Here is a 20,792-nt window from a genome sequence, read left to right on the forward strand (position 1 = left end):
CAGACTTTAAATGAATGATTTGGGGGTAATTCATTTGAATCTTGACTTCAATGTTCCCTTAGTAGGGAAACAGCCACCTTCTGGACAACTATTACTATCCCCTTATTGAACTAAAAACAGCCTACTCACTGTAGCCCAGCAATGAGTTGCGGTTGTTATCCTAAAAACTAATAGGTTGGACCTCATATTACTGGAAATACATTTTATGATCTACTTAGAACTGAAATTTCTTCCTAAGGTGACATTAAGTCTAGAAGACACACTTACAGATTATTGTGATTGCAAGAATCTTTCTCTTTATGCCACCCATTCTAAGGGCATGTGTTTGTCATCTCTATGCATTGCATTAATATGTTATATGAAATTCATAACACAATACTCTTCTTTAAGGCAGCAAGTGAAGATAAATTGTGAATATGTACAGGCATGTATGTGTGTGTGTGTGGGTCACACACATGTACTGAGGGATTAGAGGATAGATTGTAACCTGTGAAAGAGGGTTAGCAGTATCCTTTGATGGATTTAAACAGTTGAGGATTCTGTTTTTGCCTACAAAGAGTTGATGAGCATTTGGATATCTGAAAGAAAGAGATTAAGAATTTTAAAAAATTGATTTTTGCTTAGTTAGTGTTGGAATAAAGCCCCAACTACTCTGAGCCAAAGAGCAAAATATCTAGATATGGAAGAGCTGGTCTGAATCCATCTGGCTCCAATATATTAAAGGTCAACAGCCTTTCACTTAATAATAACTGATCTTCTGTATAAATAGTATATACTGTAGTCCTTTCTAAAAGAAAAAAGGGAATAAATCAACATTAAGCAGTGTTGTACTGTTGCTGTATATAACCAAAGAATCTTTTGATGTAGTGGGAAGATTAAGTGGTAAAAATAATGGTCTGAAAACAAAGCTCTTTGTCATTAATATGTAGCGTATAATTAGAGATGGTCTTCAGTGGTTGGTGGCACTCAAGTCACAGAGGGCATTCTTCTTACAGCCAATTAATGTAGCCAATGATGGATCCCTTGATCGCTGTCAATTTGGAAAGAGGGAATAGGTGTCCATAGTGTTAATAGCTAAGGGAAATTTGCTACTGCCCACATAAAAGGAAATAATTTTAACACTATGTAATAGATATAGATGAATATATTGATGATGACAATGCTTGCAGAAAAAAAAAAGAGAAGGTGGAAGGGGTAAATAATCATCACAGATAATATTTACCTTCTTCCCATATCATGAACCATCAATATGGAACCTACCAAACTGGTCACATTTACATACTATGATCATTTGGAAATATGAATTCAAATTCAGTAGAATAATGTGCAACTGATTCAATAGCTAATTCAAATGTGGAAAAAAGAAAACTTTGCATCTTTGTGAAAACATTTCCCCTAGATCACAGCATTTCTGATTAAACCAGAAAACAAAATAGCATTCAGAGTCCCTGTTTATATCTTCTCAGTTAAGATCCAGTTCATTTAACCATGTGTCCTTTACACTGGAATTAAGACAGTCTATTCAATGACATTGAGAGGCTTGTTTTAGCAATTCAAGATAAGGTGATGTCAGCATAGGAAGCCTGTGAATGTCACCTTCAGTATTTTATGGTTCTGTATTATGCATAATAAAGAGAAACCAAGGTGGTAACTTAGGCAGATCAATGATTCCGAAACTTGGCTAACTATGAAACTCATCTGGAGGCACTTGCTAGAAATAAAGAATCTGCCCTTTCATGGTAGTTTGAGACAGGTGAATCTAATACTTGAGAAAAGCTGTTGTAAATGATGTGTAGTTACTAAAGAAAAAATTAAATCTAAGTGACAGGGTATATCCTCATGCTACTGTGTCTTAGGCTATGAGGCTAAGACTAGAAGATGGCATTTAACTTTGGATAATGGGTCAATAAATGAATTAGCATAGCACTATAGATCACAGAACTCCAAAGAATGTAGTACAATATAAGGGATAAAAGATCAACTGGAAGACAACCATAGAATTGATTGATAAACCTTGGGGGGAAGTCTAGACATCCAGCTATTTAATTAGAGCTGTAATAAAATTTATTGATATAGCTGTTGCACTTAATGAAAATTTCCATGAAGCCTATATATAAAATGATTGATGTGCATGACTGTGGCAAATGTGAAACAAAATTGTCAAAGCAGGGTAGGTAGTGTCTCAGCAATGGCTGCTGACTTATAGCTATTGATCAGTCCTGGTTGATAGCCAATGGCATCATAGGTGAGAGAATAATCATCCTCTTTAATCAAGAAAACAAAAGAGTAATTTATTATATAATATCAAGCCAATATATTTTTCACAGTAGGATAAACACAATATAGAAAGTGAAGAGAATAACCCATAGTTCTAGGTAAATGACTAGTTTGAAAATAATCAATGGATAATTAACTATGTCTATTAGAGTCTTCTGGGGCTAGGTACTTGTGTTACATGCCAAGGACACAAAGACAAATGAGACATGGTCCCAGGTCTCAAGTATGAATTACTTAGAAGGGTCTTCTGGTATCTAATCTAGACCTAAATTAACTTTTAAATTGGTCATAAGTAGTAGCATAAAAATAGAGGACATACAGTCCTTTAAGAGAATCCTTCTCTCTCAATGATATCAGTAGCCTTGTTATTTTCATACAAATTTTTGTGCATTTATTGCTTTTAATAAATATTAAGGAATTAAAAATTATAAAATTTGATTTGGTTAAGGCTGGCCTTTTATAGATATAAACCTGCTTAGTAAAAAGTTATTTCAAGATGAGTAATTTCTATATTCAATCTATCATACATACATATAACATAGTAAATGATTAAACAAATTAAAAAATCATCCCTGAATTTATTCATTCAATTTAGTCTTGTAAATAAATACTTAGCCGATTTAGGTGATTAACACTTATAAAGGGACCTGCTACTACTATGACGAAAGAATGGAAAATATGTTTCTCAGTTTTGTGTAATTAGATATGTGTCTGCTGACGTTACTTGTATGCAGTATAATTTACAAATAGTATGAGGGATTATTTCTATGGCTAAATCCCCATTTCTCAGTGAAAATGAAGTATAACAAGCATAACGTAAATTCAGCCTTGTAAAACATTGCACACCAGAAATACTTTGAAGAGATTGGTGGAAATCTTAGAAAGTATTTTCAAGATCAAATTAATAGTTACTGATTCTGTTCTGCTTACCTTTCTGGAAACAATAAGAGGATTCTTCTCCAAATTAAGTTTTATATATAGCAAAAATGGTGACAATTTAAGCTAAATATCAGAGAACACTTTTGTCCATCTTGTGGAACTTATTTTAGGTAAACATCAAGCCTCTATATTCAGGTAAATGCCCGCTTATTTGGGATAGACAAGTATTACAGATTTTCCAAGAGTGGATACATGGTACAATATACTGAACACAAGAACTAAGGGAAAGGAGCATAAGCTCTCCTTTGCAATCAATCATAATTCTTCAAAATTATACAATGCATGAGATCTTCATATGACAATCAAGGATATACTAGATGGGCACGGAATTGTAGTAGAAAGTTTTGGCTGCTAGCATGATAGTGAAGGTGACTTTTAGTATTTTAGAATTTATTAATTTACATTTAAGAAAACATAAGATCAATATCCCATCAATTTTAATGCACTTTTAACATGCACATTATAATGAGAAAACATTTTTGATATAATTTCTACATGCACATTAAATTAGAGCAGGAGCAAATAGATACATGTGTGACATCACTGGACTGAAGCACATTTATCTCCTGTTCAACTAAGGCCTATGTGTTTTCCTGAATCTTGAATAATGTGAAAGTTTACGGCTCAGGATCATAACCATGTCTAATATGAATTGAACCATAGAAAGCTTTTGCTGGCCTGCCACTGAAGGATTACACCTAATTATTCTGAACTTCAGTCTGAAAAAGGCACACGATGCCTGATATCTTACTAATGCTCTCCTTACTAGACAGAGAAACATGGCAACTTGAGTATAATTTTTTAAATATTCAAACTCCTTTAATGAGCTTCCTAGTGGAGGCTTTGGCTTTACAGAGCTTCTATAAATGTGATAATTTCTTGGTGACAGGAATCCATTTAGATAAAAAACAAAAAAGACTGCTAAAGGAAACACCAGTATTTCTAATGTTAATGAATACAGAAAATATTCTCACATGGTGGACAATGAATTTGAATGTTTCATTTTCTAGCTGTTTAGAAAACTTGTCCTTTTATTCTCTTCCAGTAACATCTGGGGACATCAACAAAAAAGGAAAATATAGTCTTACAAAATGAGTAAAATAATACTGAATACTCATTGTAACTTCTATGCCTAAGAGATATTTTAACACTTAAAACAGCTTACATGTTTTTATACAACTTTAAAGGTAAAGTGGCTTAATCATTAGAAAACATCAGTAATGAACATATTAGGTAGTAAAAACAAAAACTAGGAAAAAGTCACTAGAGGAAATACAATATTCATTGGTAAAGTGACATTGTTACTAGTTACAAAGTTCTATAACATAACAAAGTAAGTTTTATAAAAATGTGTAAAAGTTTATGATAACATTTTGCAAAGGCCAAGCTGATGATCCATCGAGTAGGTTATGACCATGTTATTTTAAATAAGTGTTAGCATTTTATGACATCCCTTCACATGTCTGCACGAACAAAAGAAGCAAATACTCCATCTTCCCGAGCCAAGAGGCTTTCTGGAGTGTCATATTCTAAAATATTTCCTCTCTTCATCACAATGACTAGGTCTGCCGTCAGAATAGTGTGAACCCGATGCTGTGAGTGAAAAGAATACAGGTATTTGTTACAAATTTTTGGGCACAAGTGGCAGCAATGTATATGAATACTTCACCAATTATTCAGGGACATTTATTTACCTTGGGGTGAATTGTTAAAATACTGGCCAGTATGGCTGTGTCTTGTATGGGATGTATTAAATTGATTGCAGCTAATATAGTAGTTTCACCCATTTTCATGGAAGGATAGTTTTTATAAGTAGGCTAATAAATGTTTTGTCAAATAATTAAATAAGAAGAGCCATCATGAACCAATTGAGTTATAGCTTAGACCAAAATTATCTCTTGTGTGGAATCAACTAAATCTGTGGGCTAACACACAATTGGAAGAACTCTGGAAGGTGGTCAATTCTGGGAAGACAATATGGAAAAGTCCATTCTGGCAAGCAGTATTAGAATGGATTATTCAGGATTTCAGACATGCCATCTCTTAGTCTTTTGAGATCACTGCCATCACTTGTTCTGTCTTTCCACATGGCACCCGTTGGCGAGAAGCTTACGTGTTAGTAATTAATAATAATAAAAACTACCACTTATTCAGCATATATTACACATTCAGTGCTCCTCACACATACTTGTTAATCATCAGAACATTCCTCAAGTATGGGTGTTATCGCTCTTTACTTTTTAGGGCAGACCATTGGAGTTCATAGAGATAAAGCAAAATCAGGCGATCACATAGATGTTAGCAGCAGAACCAGCATCAAAACCGGGTTTAATTTCAAAGTGTGAGATATTTCCAACCGGCCACCAAACTGCTTCCTAGGGAGTATCTGGTGGACTGTTCACCTGCCATTGTTAGCCTATGGTTAAGAGCACAGGCTCTGAAGGTAGAGTCGGCTTATATTTTGGTTTCACCACCTGTTAGTTGCACAATCTTGAGAAACAAACTTGATTTTTGTATGTCTCAAGTTTCCTATCTATGAAATGAATAATAGTACCTGACTCAGAGAATGATGGTGAGGACCAAATGGGACAATCCATGAAAAAAAATTCAGCACTGTGTCTGACACATACAAACAAAAAATAAATATCAGCAACTGTTATTTTTTATTTTTAGGATTTACAAGGGAATAATCTCTGCAGTAAGCCTTTCCACTATTCTTGCTTAGTAAGTGCTATCCAATAGAAATATAATGTGGGCTACAAATGTGAGACCCATGTAATTTTAAATTTCTTGGAGCCACATTTTAAAGGCACAGATAAATAGGTAAAATATACTTTAATTATATACTTGAACCCAATATAGTCAAAATATTATTTTAACATGTAACCAATATGAAAATTATTAATGAGGTATCTTACATTCTTCTGTTAGTACTGTTTTTGAAATCCAGTGAATATTTCACACTTATAACAACTCTCAATTTGAAATACTCATATTTCAGATGCTCAATAGCCACATGTGGCTAGGTGCTACCATGTTGGACCTGGATCATGCAGGTCAAAACATCAGCATGCTGATGGGAGGGCTAGACCTAGAAATACCATCTGTTTAGCTGCTACATGGGCTTCCAAAGTGCCTTCTCCTAACAATCCAAAGGCCAACCTAAAGCCGTCTCCAGGGGCAAAGGCCTATCTTCTGCCCTGGACCACTTAGATGGGGGAGTCTCAAGGTTCATACGTTCAGAAAAGCTAGGGGACTCACAGCTAGAGGGGAAAGGAAACACGTATATGGAGTGCGATAAAGATGGCTTAGAACATGCATCACTATTTTCAACATCCATAGACAAACCTATCATTCACTGAATATCGGTAGCTAATGATATAACTTAGGGAATATCACTAATTGGAAGATAATGTTTATTTATCTTTGTGAAAGGAACAGAGACATTTTCATACTCACACATTTAGAAAAAAATACACTTAATACTGTTTAATATATGCTGTCCATTTTCCCTCCAAAAAAATTTAGTTCTTCAATAACCATATTACAGATGTTAAGGAAAGAATTTGGCTGTTTCCTCTTTTTCTTCTTCTTCTTCTACCTTTTTTTTTTAGAGTTTGACTTCTACATCCATAATAGAATATTATAAACATTGCCTTGATATTCTAAAATAATGTTTATTTTTCTAATGAAAACATTAAGAAACTTGGCCAATGAAAATAAATATATCTGGTTTTTATTCTATTAATCCAAATAATTATTTGCTTGACAAAGTGTGGTGTCCATTGCAATAGCATTGAAATTTTCAAAATGCTCCACAGAAATTAATCTAATTAAGAGTGAAGAATGAGTCACTTTCATAAATAATGCCATGCACTCTTTTGGTGCATGAGGGCTTCTTTATAGAAGTCAGAGAAAGTTATCTTAAACTATTCATAATTTTCATTGGCAGATAACAAAATTAACAGAACAATTTTTAGCAGGGGAGGAAAAATGTTACTTGTAATAGAGCTGAGGATCATTCTACAAGGGGTCCCCCACAAGTGGGTCATGCTTTGTCTCCTATGAGTCTGTTAAGAGGAGTTGGTCCCACAGTAATTTGTTCTCCCCATAGTTTTCTGAGTGTCCAGTGGAGAGAACTCTAAGTATCCTGGTAGCCACCTCCACACTAGTGGTCTTGAAATGAAGAATGAATGAAAGATATATAAGCACATAAAAAGAATTCAGTGAATATAGCAGATCAGAAATGAAGTAAGAACATTTTTTTTTTGGTGGAAAATACAAATGATACTCAAGTAATCTTCCGGGTGTAGATTAAAAGGAACCATCTAACAATACCATGCTTCATACCAAATAGAGAAAACTCGCCTTTTGAGTAGGCAAGAGTCTGTTTTTCCCTCTTTATCTGCCCATTTAGAGAGAACAGGAAGTTCTTTCTCCTATCGCTCCACTGAGAAAAATATTGAAAATATTATGGAATCTTTTTTCAAGTTAGCCAATTCTCTCACCATTGAATTGTTCACACTTTAGTGTGAATGAATTAACCAGGCAACTTCTTCTTCAGAGCAGGAGGAACCTTGAATTTACTGGGGAAGTGAGAGAAAATGGTTGTTTTTTTTTAACTGAGGCCTTGTTTGAAGAAGATGGGCCCTGGCAGGGAGTCATTTCCTGCCACCTTGAAAATGCCATGCTTCCAAGGGTGCTCTTTCTCCCATGCAGCATTCACAAAGGGCAGCCTAAGCAGGCACTCCATGCATAGATCAGCAGTTAAACTTAAGTAATTATTTAAATTAATGCATCTTCAGGAACATGCATGGTATTTTTAAGGACACTTACAGAACGTCCCTGAAGCAATAGGGAAACGGGTCCTTAAGACAGAGTAAGTATGGTTCTCGGAGTTTTTGTAGACACTCTCTCTTGCATGTTCACATTTCAATACATATACATGTACCTCATTCAAACTGAACATGACTGAAGGACCTGGCTGGGCTGATTACTGGGACGGTACCCTGTAGTGAGTTCCCTCACCACATTCTCCCCTTGGAATCACTGGGTTAGCCTTGCCTGACTGAGGGGATGCTGCTAGGATAGCTACCAGAGAATGGGATACTTGGCAGTAGCTCGTGATGGTCTACTTGTTGGTCATCACCAAAGTGGAAAAGAGGCCATTCTTGTTGGCAAGCAATTCTGGAACCGTACCACACTCCACTAAAATACCCTCAGAAAAGACTAAGACAAGGCCTGCGTCCAAAATAGAAGATACACGATGCTGGAGAGAAAGAAAAGTGGAAAGAAGAAAGAGAATCAGCAAGAGAGAAAATGTCCAGGTGATTGATTCATTTACAAAATAGTTTGTGTTAAACATGAAGCCTAAATATAAGCAAGGATCCACCCATCTGCAGAGAAGAGAGAAAACCATGGTCTATTGTGAGGAAGTTATAACATGGATTATAAAGAGCTTAGCAATTCTTCAATTTGGTTGGTGCTCAGAGAAAATATTGTCTCAGCTGTGAGGTATCTTATGGCCTTCTTTAAAAAAAACACCAAAAACACAACAGTTAAGAATAGAGACCTAGAAGTAAGGTGTAAATAGTAGCAGAACGGGCAATCTAAGTTAAGAATTTTGCTTCTAAAACTGCTCATCAGACCATCAAATTGCGGAAAAGAGAATTATTCCATATGAACTACCACTGTATCTAGTGAAAAAGCACAGGCCATGACCTGCTGGAACCTAGATTTGGGATGCTCTGGCATTGTAACTTAGGGGTGGTGGGTATATCAGACAAGCTAGAAATAACAATGCAAAGGTTTTCAGAGCATAGCAGGTTGTCTGTTTCCTTTTTTTTTTTTTTGTAAAGATACAGAAACATTAGCAGAGAAATACATAATTCAATATAAGCATATTTTAATTGCTGAAAAATAATGATTATTGAATCCTGGAATGAAAACCAAAGAGGAATAAATCAACTCCATCTCCCATACTTACAGCTATTGTAACAACGGTGCGGTCTGCAAAAGCTGTCATTACCACTTTCTGTAAAATGTTTTCCTGTCAAAAAATAAACAAATTAATTCTGAATTTTTTTTCTGGACTACTTCCTCTCACTTTGATATTTGGTCCCCAAGAACAATGCTTCCACAAAGCCCAAACTCTCTAGGAACTCCCACTCCTAAGTCTGTTGCAGAAGATATAACAGGGAGCAGTCCCCGAGAGCAACTTCATGCCAGTGTCTTCAAAATGCAAATAAAACTCATCTGATCAATGAGACTGACCAATAGGTTTATGACCAAGGAACTGAAAGAGAAAAATGAAAGCAATTGAGCATGGAAATGCTCACTTGAGTTACACCACAAGTAGTATGTGTTCAATCCCTGGCCTAGGTGGTTGGATGTCGTCCTGTGCACAGAAGGGTTGCTAGTTTGATTTTGGGTTAGAGCGCATGCTTGGATTAAGGGCTCAGTCCCTGGAAGGGGGCTTTCAGGAGGCAGTCGATCAATGTTTTTCTCTCACACCGATGTTTTTTTTCTCCCTCTCTCCTGCTCTCTCACTAAAAACCTATTTAAAATGTTTGCTTTTAAAAATAGTTTGTATTCAAAATTAATAAAACCTTAGAAAGGTGTTACCCTTTGGGCCAGAAAAAGGAAAAATAAAACCCATGCTCCAAATTTGAAATTCGTTCCATAAAGGAATATTCCAGGAAGGGAACATTTTTATTTCCAACTCAAACTGCTTTTATCTTTATATATTAAACGATGTTTTGGTTAAAAATTCTACCTGTCACCTAGAGGTAAGCTTGATTACCTAACTTAGTCTTAATGTGAAGAAGTTCTGTCTTACAATCTTTATTGCCAGTTTATTCTCATTCACATTCTCTCTCTGTTTCTCTCATCTCTATTGAGGCAATATTATCCTGTTAATAATCTCAATATTGTAAAACCTAAGTAATTAATACTAATTTTGATGTAATTATGCTTATTTAGTGAAATGGCTTGATTAGAAACTACTTTATTACTTTAAATTATGTTAACTTTGAGAAAATATACTGTAACTTTGTGTAGCTACTTTAATTGATTAATCTTACTTAATATAAAGACATGATGTCAAATTAGTATTTCCATAGATAATTGGCTCCTAATCTTGTTTCACTTTTCAGGGTAGTTTTACCCAATCTAAGCAAGAAATAACATGAGGCTGTGGATGTTTTTTATTTTTGTTCTTTCTGATGCCAAACTTTTAATATTAAGTTAATTTTTATAAAAACATTGATTGCTAGATCATTCAGTTTGTGATTTAATGTGGATTTTTTCCACTTAATCACAGCCTTCTAGAAAGATCTTTTTTGTATATAATTGACATTTTAAAATAACTTCTTTCTAAAGTCACATTGTTTGTATAAACACATTGAGAAGATCATTATCAATTATAGCCCTTATTAATTCTAGTGAATCTTTCTTCAAATTACTTTAAGAAATTAATGATTGGCTTTGGTCATTAATAGATTATATTAACTAGAGATTTGTATATTTCATCTTTGAACTTTCATCATAATACTTGAATATAGTACAGTATGCTCATCTACTGAGACCTAGAATTTTACTACTTTGAGAATTTAACAAAAAGTAACGGCAAATTTATTTTGTGTTTATTGGCACTAGGAACACCCTTAAAATTAGCATCAGTGTCTCTTATTATAATTCTCCATGCGCTTTTATCATTTGGTCAAGCAGATAAATGAAATGACGCTCAAAATAATAGGACTAAGGATTCAGAACCTAATCAGTAGAAAATTGTAATTTTCATGTGCCTTTCTTCAAGTCATCAATTTAAAAAGCTTAGATAGTGCACTCACTGTGGCCATGTCGATGGAAGCTGTCGCTTCATCCATGATGAGAATGCTGCTCTTACGGACAAAGGCTCTAGCAAGGCAAAACAGCTGCCTTTGTCCAACACTAAAATTCTCCCCACCTTCAGTGACAATTGCATCTAAATTAGAGGAACAAGCAAGGATTTAATTGAAGAAATGCTACTATCATATTCCTTGGGTAAGGTAGTGAAACAGGTTATCCTATCTAATAAAAGAGAAAAATGGTAATTGGCGTACGACGATACCCTTTTCATTGGCTAATCAGGGCTATATGCAAATTAACTGCCAACTAAGATTGGCAGTTAACTGCCAACAAGATGGCGGTTAATTTGCATATGTAGGCACAATGCAGGGAGGCGAAAGGGAAAGCAGGAAGAAGCCCCCTGCCACTGACAGTGATTGGAAACCCAGGGGGGAGCTAAGAGCTGGGGGGCAGGGCAAAGGCGGCCCTGGGGCCGCCTTTGCCCTGCCCCCCAGCCATGATCGGAGAATCAGGCGCCTTTGCCGCCCTGGCCAGTGATAGCAGGAAGTAGGGGTGGAGCCAGCGATGGGAGCTGGGCACGGTCGAAGCTGGCAGTCCCAGGAGCTAGGGGTCCCTTGCCTGGGCTTAAAGCGAAGCCCACGATCGTGGGGCCGCTGCAGCTGCGGGTCCCCGCTGCCCGGGCCGGACGCCTAGGCCAGAGGTGTTAGGCCTGGGCAGGGGCGGAGCCTGCAACCGCGGGGAGCTGGGGGTCCCCTGCCCAGGCCTGACACCTCTGCCAGAGGCCTCAGGCCTGGTCAAGGGGCCGATCCGGAGATTGGTGATCGGAGGGTGATGAGGGTCAACTCCTCTGGCCGAGGCATCAGGCCTGGGCAAGGGGCCGATCAGGCGATCAGAGGGTGATGGGGGTCTACGCCTCTGTCAGAGGCGTCAGGCCTGGGCAAGGGGCCGATCCTGCGATTGGAGGGTGATGGGGGTCAACGCCTGAGGGCTCCCAGTATGTGAGAGGGGGCAGGCTGGGCTGAGGGACACTCCCCCCCCACACACACACCCAGTGCACGAATTTCGTGCACCGGGCCCCTAGTATCCTATAATAGCAAGCTGGATTTTACTTTGTACCACTGCAAGGATTTTGTTTGTGAAAAGTGAAGAGAAATTTTACATTGGAAAAACGAATATAACCCTGGGCTACCCTATTTTTGTCAATAGATGATGTTACCTTCACATAGTAGGATATAAAATACCGTTAAACATTGTGAAGAGTGGAAAACCTTGGAAATTATTTAATTATACAATATAATAATCTAAGGAGATTATATATACAAGAGGCTAATATGCAAAGTGTCCCCTCGGGAGTTCGACCAGGAGAACGGGAGTTCTATCACTCGCTATGACATGCACTGACCACTAGGGGGTGGCGCGGAACATGGCGGGCGACCAGTGGTGGCAGGGCACTGAGGGAGTGAGGGAAGGAGGAGGCGAGGAGGCGGGGAGGTGGGGAACCTGATCAGCCCTGATCGCCAGTCAGGCTTAATGACCTTACTTGTGCACAAATTTCATGCACTGGGCCTCTAGTTTAATATAATTATTTAAGGCCCAGAGAGTTGAAGTGGCTTGCCCGAGATCACATAGCTTAATTGTAGTAGAACTTGACAAGAATATTCTCAACTCCATATCCATTTAAGTTCCATTATACCATCCAATTAAATGGTAAGCTTCAAGTGCATAAGGTCTGGGGTTGCTTTTGTTCACCAATATATCCCCAGCAGTTACCCTGGTACCTGACATGGTAGCTGAATAAAACACTATTGCATGAATAGATGAATGTTATAGACTCATTATTTTTACCATCCACATTTCATAAAATGTACTGTTGTGGGTTTATAATAAATTCTTTTTCCAAAGTATCCGTTTTATTGCAATTCAAACATTTTTTAGTAGAGTGAGTTGTGTATGTGTGTGTGTGTGGGGGGGGGGTGTCAATTTCCATTGATATATTCTTGTTGCATCAAATTCTTTTAATTTCTCATGCTTGTAGACTATATATTTACTCTCCAAATTTTAATTTACATAACAAACAAAGAGGAAGCCGGAGATAATGAATGCCCTTCACCAGAGTTGGCCTGAACCTGATATTTATCAAGCATTTGATGTATTCTTTATTAAATCAATGTGCATAAACAACATTCAATTAAATAGTGTAAATAAAATCCCATTGCTTACGCTGTACCATAACCCCCAAACACTCTACAGCTTTCATATTGGTGAAGAAAACTATAAAAAATATGTAATTGCTTGTCTTTCTGACTATAAATGGTGAAGAGGCTGGTCTCTAAATACCAAGGGAGAAGGGTCTCAAGTAGACTTTCTGGGCTCTCCAGAGGAGACATCAAAGATTATTATGGGAAAGTTCATCCAGGCCCGTGGAATTACTACCACTGTCTGGCACTGGCAAGGTCAACAAAATATCCTAAAAGACATGCTGTCTCAATTTTTGTTTGCAGGATACCTTCTCCTTGGGACATAGAATCATAAAAAGGTATTGCTTTTTTACTAGGTCTTCCTTCCCAAATGGACTACCAATAAATATAGTTTTATGTTGTAGGTTGATTTCATTAAAATGCAATGCCAAAACTACACAATCAATTTGGCAACTATATATTATGTATTAAAATTAGAATATCAACCATTATCTTTCCAATTTCTTTCTTAAATGAGTTCAGATTTTAAGAAAGTACAAGTCTGAAACTATAGATGTTTATATTTATGAATTAAATACTATACTGTGAACTCTCCATTGTTCCATTAATCATGTTGTTCTTTCATTATCCACACTGTTGTTTTGTTTTGTCGTCAGTTATCTGCCAGAATTGTACTACCTCTGGGGCCAAATTTACATAAGTGATTGAGTACATGTTTCATCCTTTTCACAAGTGGCTAAAACTGATATTGCAACAATGTAATAGAAAATAGTGTCTTTAAAAAATATGCTATATAAATAAAAGGAATATGCCCTCTTGGCAGCAAAGAAAATGGCAGCCAATGTGGAGAAATTCCTGCTCCTAAATGATACCAAGCACTCTTTCAACCTAACAGTCGCTTCAGTCCTCTTATCCATTTGCTGAGGGTAAGTGATTTGGTAGATCATGTGAACAGAATGACCACCAGGAAATATTCTGGTTGAAGTGGCCTGTGCCCACCAGTGGTGAAAAGGCAATAAATGTATTAATTAGAATACTATGGAGTGTTCACATGGAACAGAATGTTATAAGGTTCTTCCTCTTGTGCCACCATGAAAAAATCATTAGATTTTGAAGTGTTCTAATGACCTTTAAAAGATTATTTTAAATATAAGGAGATTAACACTAGAATTATGTAATTTCTAGCATAAATTGTAGATAGAGGTATGTAGTATTAATTGCATATTTTAAAATATAAATGTATAATTTAGAAAATTTACCTAGACCTCCTGGTAGAGATTTGACCATATTCTTCAACTGTGCAATTTCCAGAGCTTCCCAGAGTCTGTCATCTGTGCATTTGCATTCTGGATCTAAATTAAATCTGTAGGGAGAAAAATCAGTTAATCAGTCAATAAATAAAAATAAACACTTGTATATGTTTGTGTATTGTTGTTGTTACCTTAAATGTAAGTTCTATTTGTTTTGGTTGTAGCTGTATCCCCAGTATATACAACAGTGCTTAGGAAAGAGCAGGCATTCAACTTATATTTAATAAATGAATGAATGACCTTAATGTTATAACAAATGACTTTTGATGATATAATTAGTAAGTTTATATATATAAGTATATATGATATGATAAAACTCATTATTTGAATTCATCCACTTTCATATTATGTTTCATGTAACCTGAACAGTGTCTAGCAAAACAGTCCTACAGAAATTATGCTAAATACACAAATCTATGGGGAGCATATAAAGCTATTAGCTTTCTCAACTCATTGTGATGTACCAAGCACAAGAGTAGTAGTATATTTACTGATAATAAATATATTCAGAGATATAAATTTACTATGGTATTGCTAAATACATCCAGAACTTTAAATTAAACTAATGTTACAGATGAATATTGAGCAATCTTACATACATTTTCTCTTCAAGACAAGGAGTAATTAGCAAAAGGAAGTGGCAAATTACTTCTTTGTAATTAAATAAATGGAGAAGGAAAGCAAGAGAGAACATAGGATAGATGAAATGAGAGACATAATCTTGTGGATGATGCCATGGCAAACTTTGGAGTCAGACAAACTTTGTTTGGAATCACAGTTCTACCACTTACTACTAAGTGCATAAACTTGGTATATACAGCTTCTCAGGTCCAAAATACTCATCTGTGAAATAGGGCTGATCATATACAGGGTGGGGCAAAAGTAGGTTTATAGTTGTTCGTATGGAAAATAATATGATAATTAATAAATGATAATACAAGAACAAACTCTGTGTTTCTTGTACTCATAGTTGTAAACCTACTTTTGCCCCACACTGTCTATATTGGAGCAATATTTTGAGGATTTAATGAGACAACATATTTAAAGTGCTTAGTAGATAGTAGATAGATAGATACATCTCCCCCCATGCCCCTGGGAGGGAAAACACAAACCAGGAATAAAGAAGATTGTAGCAGCTTCTTAAAAGCAATTTTGGCTGAAAAAAAATTGTGAGGGATGAGGGGTCAGGGACGGGAATCAGAGTACTAACCAAACTGAATATCTGCTAAGGTCCAGTCAGACACACAAGAGATAGGGAGGTTATCTGTAGGGTGGAAGACCTAAGACTTGTCTACCAAGAATCACTGCCTCCAAGTCCAGAAGAAAAAGTGACATTTATATAATCAAATAGAAAGAGAACTAGAGACACAAAAGATTGGCTTCTATAGACTAATTTAACAACTCTAGGGTTCTCTAACCCAAATTGTTGGACAGATATTTGATTATAGTATATTGATAATATCATTTCTTACCTACCTGAAAAATAATTCTAAGAAAAACTCTCCTATGAGCCAAAGGGTAAATCCTGAGGCACACAGTTTTCTGTTGAATATGTAACCTACCTAATAGAACCACTAAATAGTATTGGATCTTGCAGAATGATTGAAAGTCTAGAACGTAGTGTATGCAGTGGTAGTTTTGAAATGTCTATCCCATCAATGACAATCTTTCCTGTTAAAGAGAAACAAAAATGACACACATTTATTAAAGCCACAAGGAAAATAATATTTATTAGCTTTAAAAATTGAAAGTACTTTCCTGGTTCAGGGTTGAAATTCCTAAAATTTCTTTATCCTGGTTCCCTGCTTTATTTTCTTTCATAGGACATTCTATATACATTTATTGATTTTTTTTTTTAGTGTCTTCCTCTCCCAACTAGAATATAAGCTCTTTGAAGACAGGGATTTTTGCCTGTCTTTTTTTTTTTTTTTTTTTTTTTTTACTCCTGTATTGACTGGACAGTTCAGTGTATTACAAATAAAAAATTAAAATCTATGACATAGATATCACGTTTTAATGAATATCTCCATAGCGTACATAGTCTTATAGAGACTTGTGCAATTATGCTGTCCTTTCCTCAAACTTGATAGATTTATCTTATCATGTCACTTTGCACAAAAACAAGATGGCCCTATGAGAGGCACGTGCCTCTCATGAAGCATGGCAACTGGAGTCCCTTTTCCAGTTGGCTTTAGATTAAAAAGCAGGAAACGTGGTTAGCTTAAACTTTCCTTCAGAAATATTATCTATTAAAATCCTATAGTCTTATGATATTTAAAAGGGAATACGTCATTGATAGTCCATATAGGCCTGAAATGATGTTTCATAATCTAATACATTCAGTCATAACCATAGTTTTTTAATGAAAAGTGTCAATCATCTTCGGATCATATAATTGACTTACACTGAAAAGCCCAACAGAAAATCTTTAAAGTATCTGTGTATTATTACTAGCCATGGAAAGAGCAAACTGCTAACCCAGTGGCAGATACCTAACTTGTTTCTGAATCTAAACCCCAAATAGATAGCAATTACTACAGCTCAACTTTGTGTTCATAAACTGACTTCTTTATCTCATAGAGCTGTTGTGTAGATTAAATTAACTAATATAAACTGTCAAGTACAATAAAAATGTGAAGTACTATCATCATTATCATAATCATTACAGATAATAATAGTAAGCTCACTCTGGGGGTGATAGTCGAACACATTGCTGGATCCCCTTTTATTCAAGATGGTTTATGTGCTGGCCTATTTATAGGCCACTTGATAGACTAAATAATGTGACATATTTTTTCTAAAGTAAAGATTAAATTATTTCTGTGTATCATATTATAAATAATTTTGTGGGTGAATAAATATTTTTGTATATTGTCAACATGGGCTTGGCACCTTATAGCAAAGATTGACTCCTCACAACATGTTCAACATTATTAAACAAGGTTATGAAGAAGATGATGATAAAAGTCTTGCACCAAAATGAAAAATGCCGGTTACTTTATCTCCTTGTATTTTTTCCTTTGATGGAAATAGATTTATTTTTAGTCTGAGGGAAACAAAAGTCTTTCCCTCTCCCCCTTCCTCTTGAAATGCCACCTCCGTCTATTGCTATTCAAAATGGGTGGGCTTGTGTTCATTTTGTCAGTTTATTAGAATTTTTTTAACAACTATATCTAGAACTGAATTTGGAGCTAATAGTTTTATTTTTCCAATTGTACATTTTTTTCTTCACTTCTGGACTGTTTAGCTGGGATACTTGCCTCAAAACTTGGGCAAAGTCCTTATAAATGTTTGGTTTTTATTTCTGTAGGATTAGGTAAATTGATGTTGCATTTTTTAAGGGAAAGGACTACCTACCCAATAAAAAAATTTAGCAACTCACCATCAAATATATCAACCATTCTGAAGAAAGCCAGGGATAATGATGACTTCCCACTGCCAGTGCGACCACATATGCCCACCTAAAAAAGCAACTGTCACTCAGAGAGAGAGAACTCAAATAATAGAAAATGGGAAAAAGTATTTTTAACTCAGGCAAGATACCACAGTGAAACTGCAATTCTATTGTAGTACTTACATTAATACTATCATTCTCCTTTATGAGTGATCATTATTTAAATAAAAACATGGAGTCCCCAGCAAATCTTCAGTAATTCCATTCCAACTCTTTTTTATTTCTGTGTAATTGTGTTGTTTTTCTTTGTGGCTTAATTTTTGCATTAGTTATATGTTGGTCTAATAAATATTTTTTTTCTTATAAGTGATGATTTTATAACAAAAAGTATAATGAGTCCATTTTTTTTCTGCATACTTGCTCTCTTTAAAACAACTAAAACAAATCATGTGGGACTAGAGCTAGTACAAATTCAAAAGTTCTCAAGGAGATGTCTGATATGGCTATGAGCCAGAGGCAGAAAACATGAAAAACACGCCTATTGTTGACTTTCCCGATCTCATGGAAGACTAATGAATGGCGATATGACTGAGAGAACATATATTTTATCCTGATCCTAACTCTCCTTTTTTTAATGTAGATAATGTGACATGTAAAGTGTAGATAATATTATGCGAGCTGAGTGAGAATATACTTTGCTAGAATGTCTAAAGAGCTTAGGTAGTAACAGAGTGTCCATCAGAGGGTTTGTAAATCAAATGTCAGTGAATGCCATACCTTTTGACCAGGTTTGATGTAAGCCTTGACATGTTTAAGAACAGGTTTCAGATTATTTTCATATCTGACACACAGATCATGAATCTTGATCTCCCCTTCCTGTGGCCAATGCTCTGGGACTTGAGAAGGATCTGGGGGGTACAGGAAGAGAGAGGGTGAGGGAGAGGGAAAGAGAGAGGAAGAGAGACAGAGAGGGAGAGACATATACTTTTATACATATGAAAATATTTTTTTCTAAATTTGAAGTAATACTGAATGGAGGGAGTTAATGGGGGGATATCTATAATACTTTCAACAATAAAGAATACATTTAAAAAATAAAATAAAGTAAACTGAGCCAAATTTTGTGGATTTTCAAAATTAAAATTACATATAGAGTAAAGGCTTCTGGATTAAGAACTTTTAAAACAGTTGTTTTTATGTTTGTTAGTCTTTGGAGCAACTGTGTCTCTTCAGCATTCCATTATTCAATTCTATTCAAGATAATTCATCTGTGAATTGATTCATTTGTTCACTCCACTGTTCATCAAACACTTGAGTGCTTAAAATGTGAGGGTTGTTGTGTAAGGTGTTGGATATATGGAGATGAAAGACATGCCTCCAGGTGCTCACTGTGTCCAAGTAACTCAGCATCTACAGTACTGCATGGAGAGACTCATGAGGGAGGCCAACTCAAGATGTTATGGGAGCACAGAGGATGCCATCCCATCCAGGAGGGTTTCAAGAGGAGATATGATGGGGAAATGTGTTTTAAATATATATATATATATAGAGAGAGAGAGAGAGAGAGAGGAGAACAAATATTAAAAGAAAACATAGCCTGTTGGCATGACCAGAGTAAAAGGTGTATGGATGGATGATGAGAGATGAGTTGAGCTGGGTGAGCAAGGGTTGCCTAATGAAGGGCCTAGTGGTCTATATGGCTAAGTTATCTAGATTTTGACCTTAAAGACCTGGATAGCTATTGGAGGATTGGGGCCAAAAAATGCATTTTAAGCATGAGATTTGCATTCAAGAAAGGTTATTTCCTGACAATTCCAGCAAAGCTAAGAATCTCAGTCAGAATATTAAGATCCAGTTTCTTTACATCTCAGTTAATAAGGTCTTGAAAAAGAAAATAGGATCGTGCATGCTTTGGGTTGGTAATTAATATAAGTCAAAATATTTGTATGATTCTCTTTAAATATTACTGAACAATATCTATTGAACTCTGGCTGTATCCAAGACATTTTGGGCCTAAAAAGTCTTATTATGTCAGGAGTACCTAATCAAGCAAAGTCAAGCTGAGAGGCAATTCTCTGGACACTGAAGTGGGAAACAAAAGCAAAAGTAACAATGTGTCTGATACACAATATTTGAATAGAATACATATTTAAATGAATCAAAATAATATTTCAAACAATACCCATGGTGCCTTCATAGTTCTCAGACTCCATAGTCAAGAAACTGTTCACTTTCTTCACTGCCCCCATCTGGACCTCCAGGTCAGCCAAGTTCCTCACAACCCAATTCAAATAGTTGGTTATCTATGTTAGATGACAAAAAGATTATCATATTTAAAATAAATTATCAATTTTTTCAATCACTGGATGTTTGGAAGTAGAATGACTTGGACAGTTAGTGTTCATCATGTGGCACAATTCATAAGTGCTACAGGATATCAGAGACCAGAGAGGATGCCATGGGATAAACTTGTCAAAGAAGGTGTCTGTTCTTCTTCAAGGGTCCTCAAATGTCTCTGTTTTGTGAAGTCCTGATTTCCATACACAATGGAGAGTGATATGTACCTCTGTTTGTATTTACCTAATTTATGTTCGCATTCACTTTAGTGTCCCTAAATGGGTTTTGAGCCACTCAGGACAGGGATCCCAAGGAGCCTTGGGGATGGGTTTGAGGAGGTTCTAAAAATTGGTTCACAATATCAGAAATAAATCCATGCTGTCCTAAAACTCTGGTTTAGGTCCAAATCTGCTAATATTTTCAAGATGTCATCTTTTTGTGAATTTCAATGTTATCCTCTAATATCCATGAATAAGAGTTGCTAACAGC

The 20,792-nt window shown here is 35.9% G+C and overlaps 1 protein-coding gene across 7 annotated transcripts in view; it reads right to left on the reverse strand.

The window, feature by feature from the left end:
- Window positions 1–2,265: 2,265 nt before the first annotated feature.
- The window catches only part of ABCC9 (ATP binding cassette subfamily C member 9), a 115,962-nt gene continuing 97,435 nt past the window's right edge, over window positions 2,266–20,792 (reverse strand). For 6 of the 7 annotated variants that reach the window (XM_059682357.1, XM_059682358.1, XM_059682354.1 and 3 more), the window contains 9 exons: window positions 20,149–20,269; window positions 18,744–18,874; window positions 17,955–18,033; window positions 16,135–16,243; window positions 14,522–14,625; window positions 11,067–11,200; window positions 9,203–9,265; window positions 8,312–8,485; window positions 4,670–4,809 (listed from right to left, as the gene is read on the reverse strand). In XM_059682357.1, the coding sequence (XP_059538340.1) occupies window positions 8,348–8,485; window positions 9,203–9,265; window positions 11,067–11,200; window positions 14,522–14,625; window positions 16,135–16,243; window positions 17,955–18,033; window positions 18,744–18,874; window positions 20,149–20,269 (879 nt within the window). In that variant the 3' untranslated portion in view covers window positions 4,670–4,809; window positions 8,312–8,347. Of the gene's footprint in view, window positions 4,810–8,311; window positions 8,486–9,202; window positions 9,266–11,066; window positions 11,201–14,521; window positions 14,626–16,134; window positions 16,244–17,954; window positions 18,034–18,743; window positions 18,875–20,148; window positions 20,270–20,792 lie in introns of all 7 variants that reach the window. The other variant, XM_059682353.1, reaches the window with a different exon arrangement.

The sequence above is a fragment of the Myotis daubentonii genome, chromosome 2 (assembly GCF_963259705.1).
Source record: "Myotis daubentonii chromosome 2, mMyoDau2.1, whole genome shotgun sequence".
NCBI classification, from domain to species: domain Eukaryota; kingdom Metazoa; phylum Chordata; class Mammalia; order Chiroptera; family Vespertilionidae; genus Myotis; species Myotis daubentonii.